General features: G+C 43.3%; 1 protein-coding gene across 1 annotated transcript in view; it reads left to right on the forward strand.

Moving 5' to 3' along the window:
* Positions 1 to 236: 236 nt before the first annotated feature.
* Positions 237 to 13,923, forward strand: part of CCDC6 (coiled-coil domain containing 6) — a gene marked incomplete at both ends in the record, with an annotated part of 97,032 nt that continues 83,345 nt past the window's right edge. Inside the window, one exon of the mRNA XM_084246138.1 lies at positions 237 to 539. Coding sequence (XP_084102264.1) covers positions 237 to 539 — 303 coding nt within the window. The remainder of the gene's footprint in view (positions 540 to 13,923) is intronic.

Consider the following 13,923-nt stretch of genomic DNA (forward strand, 5'->3'; position numbering starts at 1 on the left):
CAGTGCAATACTGCCCGAGCCCGGGCGGGGTCTCTGTTCTCTGGCAGAGGAGGTCCCTTGGCAGCGGGAAGCTCCCTCTCTTTCTCTCGCCGCCGCTCGGAGTCTGCGCCCTGGTGCCAGGCGCCCAGCTCGGCGCTCCCCTGTGCTCGCCCGGCGCCCACTCATTCGCAGCTCAGCCTTCGCGGCCGCCGCCTCCCAGCTCCCCTTCCTCCTCCTCTCCCCAGCCCGCCGCGGCCATGGCGGACAGCGCCAGCGAGAGCGACACGGACGGGGCGGGGGGCAACAGCGGCGGCCCGGCCGCCATGCAGCTGTCCTGCTCGTCGACCTCGGGCGGCGGCGTTGGCGGCGGGGCAGGCGGCGGCGGTGGGAAGTCGGGGGGCATTGTCATCTCGCCGTTCCGCCTGGAGGAGCTCACCAACCGCCTGGCCTCGCTGCAGCAGGAGAATAAGGTGCTGAAGATCGAGCTGGAGACCTACAAACTCAAGTGCAAGGCGCTGCAGGAGGAGAACCGCGACCTGCGCAAAGCCAGCGTGACCATCGTGAGTGTCCCCCGGGGCCGCCGCAGCGCCGACCTCCGCCCGCCCCCGGAGACACTGCGCCTCGACCCGGGGTCCCCGAGGCTCCCCGGGACCCGCAGCCGGCGCGCTCCCCGCCGAGATCTGCCAGTCTCGGGGTGGGGGTGGGGGAGAGGGAGGTGTCCCTTCGCGGCCGCGAGGGTCCGTCCTCCCCGGGGGAGTCCAGGCCCCTCGCGGGGTGCGGGGGAAAGCTGCTGGGACCAACACCCACGTTCTCTTTTCGTTTCTGGGGAGGAGGCCCCTCCCGGCCAGAGCTGGAGGCTGGTGGCGTGGCTGGGGGGCAGGGTGGGACTTTTTTCAGTCTGAGCCTGCCTGAGGGCTGCGTCTGGAATCTGGGGAACCTTGGGCTGGGGGAGAGGGAGGAAGCTGAGGCCTGCTCCTGGGGCCTCGCTTGGGGTGCGAGGGGAGGGTGCGCAGCTCGGTGGGGCACTTGGTGAGCATCAGGACGGCGCAGGCTGGATCGCCCGGGGAGGGGGCGGGAGAGCGTGGCCGGGAATCCGGGAAGTGGAGTTTTCTGGCTCGGTTCGAGTGGGATGGGCGGGCACCACAGCTGGTGCCCCCACCTCTGTTAGAAACCCTTTCCTGGGCGAGTTGTTGGGAGCGGGGAGAGGCGGGAGGCAGCGGTCTCAGGCCAGAAGAGTGCAACATCTGATACTAACTGGAGTAAACGGTCTGTGAAGCCTGGACTGGCTGAAGCTAGGGTGAAGGGCAGCTGCTGTCTCCCAGGTGAGCAAGATGTAGTACGTGTGTTTGCATCATTGGTGGAGGGTCTGGGGCTGTTTTTTCGGAGTCCAGATACTGGACGGGAGAACTGATCTGTTTACGTCGTGCCCCTGGAGACTTTTCCTGGAGAGGATAAGATTAGGTGTGTAGGTCTCTCTCCTCACGCAGCTGCCGTTTAGAAAGGCCAGTAAAGCCTCGATGAGGCGAGACATAACTGGCAAAAGTACACGATGTGCTCTCACCTCGCATCCCTTGCCAGCTTGCCACATCATTAACATGCATAATCCCCATACAGACAACTCCATTCAGATCAAAACAGTTCCCAGCCAGGAGAAGAGAAGACAATGTCAAGAATCAGGGGGATAAATTGCCGTAGCTGCTGCACAGTTGCAGAGTAGATGGACATTAGATGGAGAAAAAGGCATAATTTGGGAATGGATCAAAGATCACACCCTGGAATTGAAATGGGGCAAGTTTAGGATGACCCGTGCCAGAAAAGTCGTGTGTGTGTGTGTGTGTGTGTGTGTGTGTGTGAGAGAGAGAGAGAGAGAGAGAGAGAGTGTGTGTGTGTGTGTGATGTTTTCCCTCAATGGTATCTCAGACAGGAGAACTGGATGGCATTCTGAATTTGTTTATAAAGCAGATTTGCACTAAAGTTTTAGTATGATTGGCACTCCAAATCAAAATTTGATTGTAGAAAGACACTTTGCATGCTCAAATCTAGTCCTGCTGAATGGAATTTGAGCAATATCCATGCTTCTCCAGACTATGAAGTTCTTGAAGTGCCCTTTTGGTAGGAAGGGGGAGGAATTTGCAGAGGCAGCCACTTCCAAACCTCCTCTGTAGCTTTCTTGGCTGACAGATGTCTCTGCTTTGGAGGGGGTTGGGGAGGGAGAATTGAGAAGAGGAGAAAGTTGGTGGAAGCATTTTAAGGTTCCAGTTAGTAAATGAGAGGGTTAGTTTCTTTTTTTTTTTTTCATATAATAATTGGCTATTTATTTAGAAAAAATTAAGTGAAATACCATACCTGCATAGAGAGGGTTAGTTTCTTAGAGAAGGTGAACCACAGGGAGAGGTAAAACTTACATGAAACAGACTTGCTGACCTCTTGCAAAAAGTGAGCAATTCAGGTTGTTTTTGTTTGTTTGGGAGGGAGGGATAGGGGTATAGAGATACTATGAAAGGGTTATCTGTTTGACACTTTGACTATGATAAATAGGTCTGTAAGTTGTCCACAAACACATTGGCTTTGAGGGGCCAACATGTCCATTCCTAGTGTATAAGGTCAGAGACCTTTAAATACTTAGCTTGAAGAGTGTGTAAAGTGGTGGCTTTATTTCCTAGCGCTTTATCCTTCAACTAAAACTAACATCCAACCATATATTCTTTGTGAAATATTCTGAGGCCTTATTAAGTTTTAGAATGGCTTTAGATGACTGCTTATGAGTAACTGAAACTTCTGCATCTTTAATTTGATTAATATAATCAGGGAAACAAATAAAATACATTTGTGGTTTACCCGGTTCCTAAGTACTTGCCAGTTACTGAGAAACTATGTGACAAATGCAGAGAAGAGATTCCTTAAACTTTTGAGAAATTTTTACTGAAGTAGGACCCAAATTGTATTGGGGTGGGTCTGACCTCAGGTACATAATTTGGGAGGAGAAATGTATGTGACCCCACAAAATGGTTAAGTAGATGTAAGGAGTTCATTGAGCACCCATATGTAGTTTATGTCAAGGTTAAGCTACACAATACCTGACAACTCAGTTAAGCATAGACCTTGTGAATAGCTGCCTAGGAAATTTGTGAAAGGCCTAGATATTCAATTAAGTGAAATATTTGGTAGATTTTTCACTACTTTAATTTGAAGGGAAGATGCTACCGTAATCCCATTACATGCCTTCTTGGCTCTTGTTAGTTACTGTAATTACAATATTAACTTTTTTGTTCTTGAGCACCAAATAAAGGTGATTATAGATGTCTTTCCTTTTCCCTCAAACACATTCCAGAAGGCACATTGCTAATCAGCCGCATGCTGGAGAAGAGAGGTTCTCCCCTCTTTTTTTTTTTTTAAATTTTATTTAGAGGCATGTTTTATTTATTTATTTATTTATTTGCTTGTTTGCTTGTTTATACATGCACTGGGTACAGTCAGAAGCGCGGGAGGGTGAGAGAATCCACCAGAGCCAGAGCAGGGAGCAGAGGCAAAAGAACCGAAGCACACTGCTGAGGGGAGCAGCGGGCGGCAGGAGAGGTCTGCGCACCATGTGGGACCCTCCTCAGGTGGCCGGGGAGCAGCCGGGGATCGAACCGGCACCGCAGAGGCCGCGGGTAGCTTCGCAACCCAGCGCTCAACTGCTGCGCCACCGGGGAGGCCCTCTTTTTTTTTTTTAATGATATTTTTTTGAGCAATGTTAGGTTCTCAGTGAAATATATTGGAAGGTATAGATTTACCATATGTTACCTGCCCTTTCTCCCATCGTGAACATCTCCCCTCAAAGTAGTGGATTTGTTAGAAGCAGTGCACTGACACTGACTGTTCATAATCATCCAGAGGTCATCATTTACAAAGTGTGTGCTGATTGGGTTTGGACAAATGTATAGTGACCCATTCCACCATTTTGGTTTCATACAGAATAGATTCAGTGTCCTGAAAGTCCTCTGTGCTCTGCCTTTTCACCCCTTCCTCCTCTCTTACTTCGGATCTTTTAAATGTCTCCATAATTTTGTCTTTTCTGGAATGTCATGTAGTTGGAATCATAGTATTAGTTTTTTCAGATTGGCTTCTTTCATTTGGTTTAAGTTTCCTTCATCCCTTTTCATGGCGTGATAGATCATTTCTTTTTAATATTAAATAATCCTTTGGGTGTACCACAGTTTGTTGATCCATTCACCTACTGATGGACTTGTTTGCTCCCTAAATTTGGCAATTATGAATAAAGTTGCAATAAATTTCCATGTGTAGGTTTTTGTGTTGACAAAAGACTTGAGCTCATTTGGGTAAATATGAAGGAGCTCGGTTGCTGGACTGTATGTATGTTTTCAAACTTTGAGTTTGTTAAGAAACTGTCTCTTCCAAAGTAGCTGTACCATTTTGCAATGAATGAGAGTTCCTGTTGGTCCACATACTTCCCAGCATGTGTTGTTGATTTTGACCTTTCTAATAAGTGTAGTGGTACCTTCTTTTTTTTTTTTTTTTTTTTAAGATTTATTTATTTATCCATACATACAAGAACCGGGGTACAGACCAGATTCGCGGGAGGTTGAGAGGACTCACCAGAGACAGAGTGGGGACCAGAACAGGCAGATCTACTGAAATACACTGCTGAGGGGAGCAGCAGGCGAGACAGGAGCCGTCTGCCTCGCCATGTGGGACCCTCTCTGGCTGGCTGGGATCGAACCAGCGTTGCAGAGGCTGTGGACAGCTCCAAAGCGCTGCGCTCAACTGCCTGCACCACCAGGGGAGGCCCCGTAGTGGTACCTTCTTGTTGGGCTCTTAAAACCAAATTCTAGGGTCAGCAGAGGCTCATAACAATGGTCATTTCTTTCTACTTTGGTATGTGAGTGTTTTTATCTGATGAAGCTACTATTTAATAAACCACTGCTTTCATGGTCTGTTTTCTCAGCATCTGTAAGATAGAGGTAAGCCTCATTTAAGGGGAAGAATCAACTGTACAAGGACCTTCATGTCTGTAAGTGTACTGCGTGTCTAGGAGTTAAGCTTGTCCCTTGTGTAATTTATTTAGGGCATATAAGTGGAATGGAATGTTTTGAGTGATTCAGTTTCTCCCAGTAAATCAGCAGCGGAACCAGGCTGCTGATAATAGATCACAATTTCTTCTTTGGAGTGGAGGAGATAAATGTTCAGTAACTTTTGAGTAGCTTTAGATTTCAGACTAGGTCTCTCTGTCTTGTGCTGTGGGTGAACATGTGATTCTGATTTGATGTAGTGAAAAGTGGTCCAACAGTTATAGGAAGTAATTGGATACTTAAATGTGCTCAACTAGTTGCTGGTAATAAGTAGGGCCTCACACCTGGATGCATAGTTTGCTGAGATAAGTGCCGTTTTCTAGATAGGTTCTATACCCTTTAGCTCATATTTTGTCAAAGGTAGAGGCCTATATAATAAATCATTAGTATTTAATTGTCTTTTGCTAACTATCAAGTTAGCTGTTCTTTATAGAAGTTTATGAAAGTACGGAAATACAAAGGTATTTTGAAATTACAGTAGAAAAGCATGTTGGTATGGCATGATTAGAAAATCTGGCCATTTTACAATGAACAGTGTAATGCCTTCACTAACCAGTAAAAGCTACCATATAGTTAATGTTATGGATTTTGTATTATTTACTTTGGAAGCAGAATACACTATATTCCATTTTTATACTGCATTTTGGCAGACTCTCTAAAGCTATCAGATCAACATTACCCTTGTAAAGAGGTGTAGTGTGTATTATTATTTTTTTTTTCTGTTTACTTTCTTAGATTCTTAGGAAACACTTAGCATGACTTTGAGAAAAGAATTACCTCACAGTTGGATCTAACTGCACAACTCCAGTGTCTGTCTCTGTTTCTGTCTCTGTCTGTCTGTCTCTCATAAAGAGGCTCTTAGATTTCTTCTGCAGTTGAAGTTCATCACATTTGTAGATTACTTCCATGTATTTCATTTTTTTTTTTTAAACTTTGATTATATAAACACAGATCCTTAAAAGAGGCTGTGACAGTCTTCCACAGTGTTCTTATTTATTTTGCTGGGAATGGAGAATAGTTAAGAATCACAGTTTCTGGTTTGTGGTCACTCTTGTTCACGCCCAGAAATCTCAGGTAGTCATTTCTTGCTGAAAAACCTTCAGCAACTCCCCATTGCCCTCTGGATCTGCATAAACTTTCTGGTGCTTTAGCTGGCTCTCTATCCTCCGTCCTTTTATTCCCAGCCACACCCCTTACATTCTCAAGCTCTCAATTCTGCTGAACTGCTAGTTCCTGGAATCTCAGTCGTTTTCTCTGGCTTCTGCCCTTAATAGTTCTTCCCTAAATCTTTTTTCTTTCTTTTTTTTTTTAACCTCCTAAATCCAAGCAGACTGTACTGCTTCCCCCACCTCTCCCCAGTGTGCACTGGCACCGCTTCTTACACGGCCACATGCTGGGTTATGTGGTCCCACAGCTTCCATCTGAGGTCCCCTCCTTCTTCCCCTCTGCCATCATATAGACCTACACCAGTAGATGTGTGAATTTTTGGGGGGGCAGAATTTGCCCTGTTTATTCCATACCTCACTGCTTGACATGCAGTAGATATTCAAGGGTTTATTGAGGTATTGAGTGATAAAGTGTTTTTTTGTTCTGGTTTTTTGGGGTGTGGGTGCCTATATTGTCTCCTGTACCTTTTGTTCATAGAGCTACTCTGCTGGGGGCATCCTGAACAGCAGCAAACACCATCTTCCCCAGAGTTGGTTAAACAGATTGGATAGGTGAGTGGATACACTGTATACTGTGGGAGACCACCCTAATCAGTGTGTGCCCCCAGCCCTTGCCTTTTAATTAAGGGTGATATTGTAAGCTACATTGTAGCAGATACCTCAACTGTGCTGATACATTTCATACCTCTCAAAGGGGACAAAGTGTCTTTAGGGTCACCTTTCAGGGGAGTTTTGAGCAAAACCTAGGGGGACAAGTGGCTCTGTTGTTGGAAGTCGTTGGAGGTGTTCAGATTTGTTGCCTCATTCTTGACCATAGTGATCCTTGTCATTTCCTATGACTTTAAAGTTGCAATGTGCCACAGGGGCCTCTGGGAAACTAATGTGGACCATATTGGGGGGTGGGGGTGGTGTCAGTACCTGTACAGATGACGTGGACTCTGAGTGGGGAAGTGTACTGGATGGGCACTTAGAACTTGCAGAGTGGAGTTTGGGGTTTGTCATATTGTCATACACTTTTTTTTCTCCTTTAAATCCTGTCCTACAGGTGATAATTGCATTTTCATCCATAAATGCTAACTTGAGCTTTTAAACTATAGCCAGAGGGGCAGGGGTCACAGCCATTTCCTTGTTCCCTCCATGTACTTTTCCTTTCTCTCGGTAGGTAGGTGGTGTTTTCTGTTTTCAATCACAATGCTGTTGCTTCTACATAGATTGAATTATTGTCAAAGCTGGCAAATTAAATGTTCATAAGATCTGTGTGTTCCTGCTTGGTGGTGGTGAAAATTTTCTTGACAAGGAAACTAATGCTCTGGAAAATATTTCTAATCATCAGGATCTTGATGTGGTATTAACTTGCAGCCTCTTCCTACTTCCCCAAGACTTTCAGATTTTCTTATCTTTAATGGCTGTCTAGCCCACAGCTGTGAATGTTATCCCAGCGCTCATGCCAGTAAGTTTCAAATGATAACGTAGATGTTCTCTTTAAAAGAAGAGTTGATCCTTTGATGGTTATTTAGGATTAACTCGCCCCCTTATTGATCATTCTTAAGATATAATATATGGAGTGCAGCTTAATAATTAAAATACATACTCACTTGTTCAATGTTTGGAATTTTTCTGTATTTTTTTTTTTTTTTGCCCCCTTAGGCACAAAATGTTATGGGATAAATAAAGCCTGAAATAGGCAGGATTCAGCCTCCAAGGGGTTAAGAATGATCTAATGTGTGCTGGATATTCCAAAATATTCCAGAGGAATGTAGGGGCTCCCGCAGCTGCTCACCACGGACTGGTCTTGATTTTCATTCAGTTTCATCTGTGTGCTTGCTGTAAGGACTTCATAGCAGAGGGAAAGTGTCTTTCTCTCCTGCATTTTATTGCCCAGAAGGTTGTGAAATGCAGAAATAACCAACATAAAAATGGAAGCAAAAAAGAAAGTTACCTGTGCTAACTTCCAGGAGCCCTATGTTAACCTCTTTACCTTCAGAAGTGAAGGGCATCTATCTCTGAAACCTTTAGGGGAAAGTGTGTTCTCTACAAGAAGAGCTTAGTTTATTTTATAAGGTAGACATGGGGATAGTTGTTGCTCAATTGGTCTGTATTCAGGTGGCATCCCGAGACTTTTTGTTTGTTTTTAATTTTCTTTATATAGTGATGATTGAAAAGAACTGTCATGTTTTCAGTTCAAAATTTGCATTTGTCAGTAGATGGGAAATATTTAGGGTGGTTTTTCTTTAAGTATTCCTGTTACACTCAGGCCAACCCACATTCATTTCATGGAATATTGTTGGGTGAACTGAACTTCCCAAGTTTTTAATCTGAAACTATGTGAAAGCCAAGAATTCTTATTTTAAAACTGAGTTGTGGTGCTATTTTATGGCCATTTCAAATCCAGTTTTTTTTTTGTTGTTGTTGTTGTTGTTTTTAAAAGTGATTGACAGCATAATCTTCCTCTCATCTGTTCCAGCAAACCAGCCTCTGGGTGCCAGGTGTGTGTCCACAGTGATCTGGTTAATACCTCTAGGGCACCTCAGGGCATTCGGATCAAATGAGGCCACTCATACTGAGGAGTGGAGTTTTGGGATATATAGCCAGACAGAACCCATAATTCAAAGAAGTTTTCCATAGGAGGAAAGAGGAAAAGGAAAAATGAAAACGGCGTGGAGCATGTATGAACTAAGGAAAGTTCTTAGAAACCTAGCTCCTGCAATAAATATTTCACGTGTTACTTTTAGAGGTGAAACAGTCTTTTGAGATTGAATTAGAATGGCTAAATAGACTTGAGACAAAAATAATTCTGTTAGGTGTTTATTTATAGAAAGAACTTAACTGATGAAACAATTTGCATGAAAGCAGTGATTTTTTTTTTTAATTAATTATCCTGGTATACCATCTCAAATAATATCTTTTATTCTTTTGAGATTTTTTTGTTTGGGTTCTTTACTAGCAGGCCTTAATTTACCTAAACAAACACACTTGCTGAGAGTCAAAACATTGTTTCTGTTTTATTTAGTAGGTCCTGATTATAGAAACACTAAAACTTAGGGGCAGGGTGGGGCGGGGGGAGCTGTCTAGATGATTTTGACATTTTTCGGTAATCAAAGAGTACAATTTGATGTCACAGAGGGCTGGAGTTTTGGTCCAAATCACTGTCTGTTAAGGTGTCATGTCTTTTGGAATGTATATTAACGATTTCATTTTGAATCTTAAATGCATGTAGCTTGTATCAAGAGAAATAAATACCCAGAGGAAAGGGCCCCTGATATTTTTTTATTTTGGTAAGCTTTTTTTCAATTGTAGTAAACTACACACAGCATAAAAGTTACCATTGCAAATGTACTATTTACAGTGGCACTAAGTTACGTTCACAGTACTATGGTACGGATCATCTTTCTCCACTATGCATTTCCACAATTTTTTCAAACAAATTCCATGTTCATTAAACAGAAGCTATTTCCCTCTACCTGCAGTTCCTGGTAACCTGTGATTAGTGACATTAAACTTTATTTTTCTGAAAACTTTGATCTACAAATCAACCAGCTGCTTTTTACTGTCCTGGCACTGAAATTTTATATTTGGACCTATGCATTTTACTTAACCCATAATTGATATTTTGCTCTGACTTCAATTTTTTGTTGCTTACTAGCTGTCATGCATCTGGTTCTTGTCAAACAACAACTTGCATGGTACCCAGCTCTGGGTCTGGTGCCATTTCTCCTAACTTGCATTTAGAGTAAGAACCCAGATTTGCAGGACTTGGGAAAAAATCACAAGCAAGGCTTGTCTTTCAAGAGACAGAGAGGGGGCATCCCTGGTGGCACAAGGATTAAGTCACAGCCTATGAAGCTATCCGCAGCCACTGCAGCATGAGTTCGATCCCCGGGCAGGGAGCTACCCACATGGCACAGCAGACCTCTCCTTACTCACCTGCTGCTCCCCTCAGTGGTGTATTTCAGTTAGTCTGCCTGTTCTGTTCCCCACTCTGTTTCTAGTGAATCCTCTCACCCCCCCTCACCTCTGGCCTGTACCCCAGTTCTTGTATGCATAAATGAATAAATCTTTAAAAAAAAAAAAGAGAGACTTTGCTCCAACACCTTCTAGATGAAGGTTGCTTCTTGTTAAAAATGTGTTGTAAATATTTTGACACCTTGTATAAACCAGATGTAAAATTTTTTGTATAAAAAATTTAAGAAAGTTTTAAGGAAAAAACTTGAAGAAATGAACATTTCTTACCAGCATTGCCCGATTTCACATCATTTTGTGTTGCTGTGCTGACCACTGATGTTTATCCTGTGCTCACTGTGGGATAGGTGCTGTTGGGAGAGGTTTTCAGATATCCTCTTGTTTAATCTTCACCAGCATCCTTTGTGATGGTACTACTATGTGTAGTTCAAAATGAGTAAATTATAGTACCTGGGAAGTTAAATAATTTATCTGAAGCCCCATTGCTATCAGGTGGGACCCAGATGTGGCCTCAGAGCTCAAGTACAAGGTTATATAGCCTGTAGAGGTGGGATATTAATTTAGGAACAATTTTAGTTTCTACATGGTTAAGTTCTTGTACTTCCTTCAGTCAGAATAGTCAAGTCCTATTCATTACTGCAGTAAATTCCCAGGATGCCAGACCTAAGGGAGTGTTTCCAGGGTAGCAAACTCCCTGCCTTGGAAAAGAAACAACCATAGAGAAGGGGGCCTTCTGTGCCTATGAGGAGGGTGTGGGGGCAGTGTGGGTTGGTGCACCCCTTGCTGGCTCTGTAGCCCTGCAGTATGGACTGCTGGTCCATTTTACTTCTGTCCTGTATCCTCTGAGTGTACCCAGGAGGTAGCCAGCCGCCTCTTACAGCACAGCCACCTGGCTCTCCACCTTCCTCGCCCCCAGCCCCATCTTAGGTCTGTACTTAAGGTATAACAACCTCTGACTGGCATAGTAATATTGGTTTTTTCCCCCTTAAATACAAATAATATTGATCTGCTGCTGTATGCCAGCAGTGTGCTGTAAATAACAGCTGTGATGAAGTTGTGCTTGGGGAGTTAGTGAAGGGCCCATGACTGTAGTGGGGACCACAGTCAAGGCGAGCTGTCTGGAAGAAGGTGATTTTTGGCTATGACCAAAAGGGATAAATTGCGGTTCATCTAGAAAGAAGTGTGTGTGTGTATGTGTCTTGGGGCGGGGGTCCCTGCAGCTGCTGGAGGCATTCCTCCTATACACAGGCAGAACATGAGTGTGGAGAAAGAAATGAAGCTGGGAAGGAGAGCAGGGTTTAGCTGGGCAAGTCTGGTGGGCCTTATTCCTGGGTTCCATCAGGGCTAAGACAGAGTGGGGAGGGAGAGGGAGTGGGAACATTTAGGGACATTTTTGCATTTTAATAATACTGTTTGGCTGTTTAGAACAGACATTTGTGTTTTCCTTCTATTGGAAGAAAAGTACTTTACCATCTGAGATATTTTGTCTTATTTTGTGATAATGACCACATATCATGGTGTCATATGTGTGCTGCTACTGTTCTAAACACTTGATGGTTAGGGATTTGTTACTTTCTCCAACAACCATTTGTTAGCCATGTTACTATTGAAAAAAATACAGGAGTTGCAGTAACCACTGGAGACTGGAGTAAGTCTTAAAACAGGGATTTGAACATGTAGTCTGATGGACCTGTGCATGATAACTTACATCTAGCAGCCCTGCATTTTCCCCACAGCCATAAGCAGTGGCTGCTCAATACAGTGTGTAGAATTTATTTTGTGGTGTGCCCAGGTTTGTTTTTGTATACTCCTTAATGGACTTCCACTAGAGTCCACGAACTTTGGATACGCACATTCATTGAAAAGTGCTCAATGAATTTACGAATGAATTCATCAGTGTAATCACCACCCCATTTAATCAAGATTAATCTCCCTAGATCCGGTCTAGCCATTACCCCCCAAAGGTAACCTTGTTCTGCCTTCTATCAATATCAAATTGTTTTGATTATTTTTTAAACTTCATACAAGTGTTTTTTTTGTCTCTAGATTCTTTGATTTGTTATTCTAGTTCATATTTACTAATATGAAACACTCTGTTGCATAATTGCTCTGTGTGTGTGTGTGTGTGTGTGTGTGTGTGTGTGTGTGTGTGTGTGTGTAGAACTTCCCACATCAGCAAGCAAGAGGGATATCAGAGAATTCAGCTCAAATCTGACATGATCTACCCAGAAATAGCATCCGATTCCACAGGTAAAAGACTCAGTCATAAAAGATTGCCCTCCAACCTTAAGTCCAGGTTATTTTGTTACTTGTACGTCTGACTGATAGACTGTAAAATCAAAGGTTCCCAGGACCACATCCTTGAGTTTGATTAATTTGCTAGAACTGTTCAGAGAACTCAGGAAACATGTTCACTCACTAGATTACAGATTTATTACAAAGAACATTACAGAGTACCAATAACAGCCAAAATATTAAAGGATACCAATCAACATAGGGCAAGGTCTTGAACAAAGCTACTTCTGGACCTTGGCCCTAGTGTGGTGGCATTTGGAAGCATTCTGTTTCTACAGCATGGAAGCTCTCCAAATTCCCTCCTTGGGATTTCCATGGAGACTTCATTACATAGATATGATTGATTAGCTTATTGGCATTGGTAATTAATTCAATCCCTAACCCTTCTCTTCTTCCTGGAAATCGGTAGCAGGACTGAAAGTCAAACTTTATGTTCCTGGTTGATTCCCCTGGCTACTAACCCCCACTGTTAGGTACTTTCCAAAAGTCACCTTCATTGACATAAGCCCAGTTGTGGTGCAAAGGGGGTTGTTATGAATAACAAGACACCCATCTCACCTCTAAAGTATTTTCGGGAACTGAGTACACAGACCAAATATTATGACAAAAGATGTTCCCAGTTGCTCTGATCACCCAGGAAATGTCAATGTTTTGGGAACTGTGAGCCTAGAAATGTGGATGCTGACCAGAAATATATGAGAAATGTATTTTGATTATCTGAATGACCATCCTTATGTTTTTATAAATCAATATTGCAGCTTTGGTTCTTTTTTATAACTGTGCAGTGTTTCACTGCATAAACATCTGTGGAATTATTTTCAATGTTAGCGTCTTCCCCTTTCTCACACCCCCTTCCCTCATTGTTGGTCTTTGAACTTTGGGACTCCATGAAGGGAGTATGGCATAGGAGGGGACATTGGCCCTACCAACTTGGTTTCCAGTTCATTGAGGTTCTCTGTCTCATTGGTTCATAAAGTGATTGCATTCAGAGCCTTTGAACACGGTGGACTTAACCTGTAAAAACTAGTCTTCAGAGTTAATACCAGGCTTGCTTCCATCCCACTATTAGGAAGCTCAAATGAGACAATGCACATTAAACTGCTTTGGTAAAATTTGTGAGTTATTCTTGTAGAAAATGATAGGAATGCTTGTTATTATCTTGCCACCCGCCCCCTTCTCTTGTTCTCCAAAATGTATTTCAAAATCAAAACTGTTCTAAATAATCTTATAAAGTGACGCTTGTAAAATAATCTCTGGAAAATTCAGTGTGGTTGGTATAGCAAGCATCAAGCTCACTCTAAAAACCTGAGGCTGCAGACTCTGCAGCCTGACTTCTCAGGGCTGTATTTCTTTGACACTTGGACACACTGGTAACTTGACGGATTTCTTAGCATTTGGGGATTCAGAATTAAACCAGTCTGTGTGTGGCTGTGTAAAAATAACAGGATGGC

This window comes from Talpa europaea (assembly GCF_964194135.1).
Source record: "Talpa europaea genome assembly, chromosome: 10".
In the NCBI taxonomy this organism is placed as follows: Eukaryota; Metazoa; Chordata; class Mammalia; order Eulipotyphla; family Talpidae; genus Talpa; species Talpa europaea.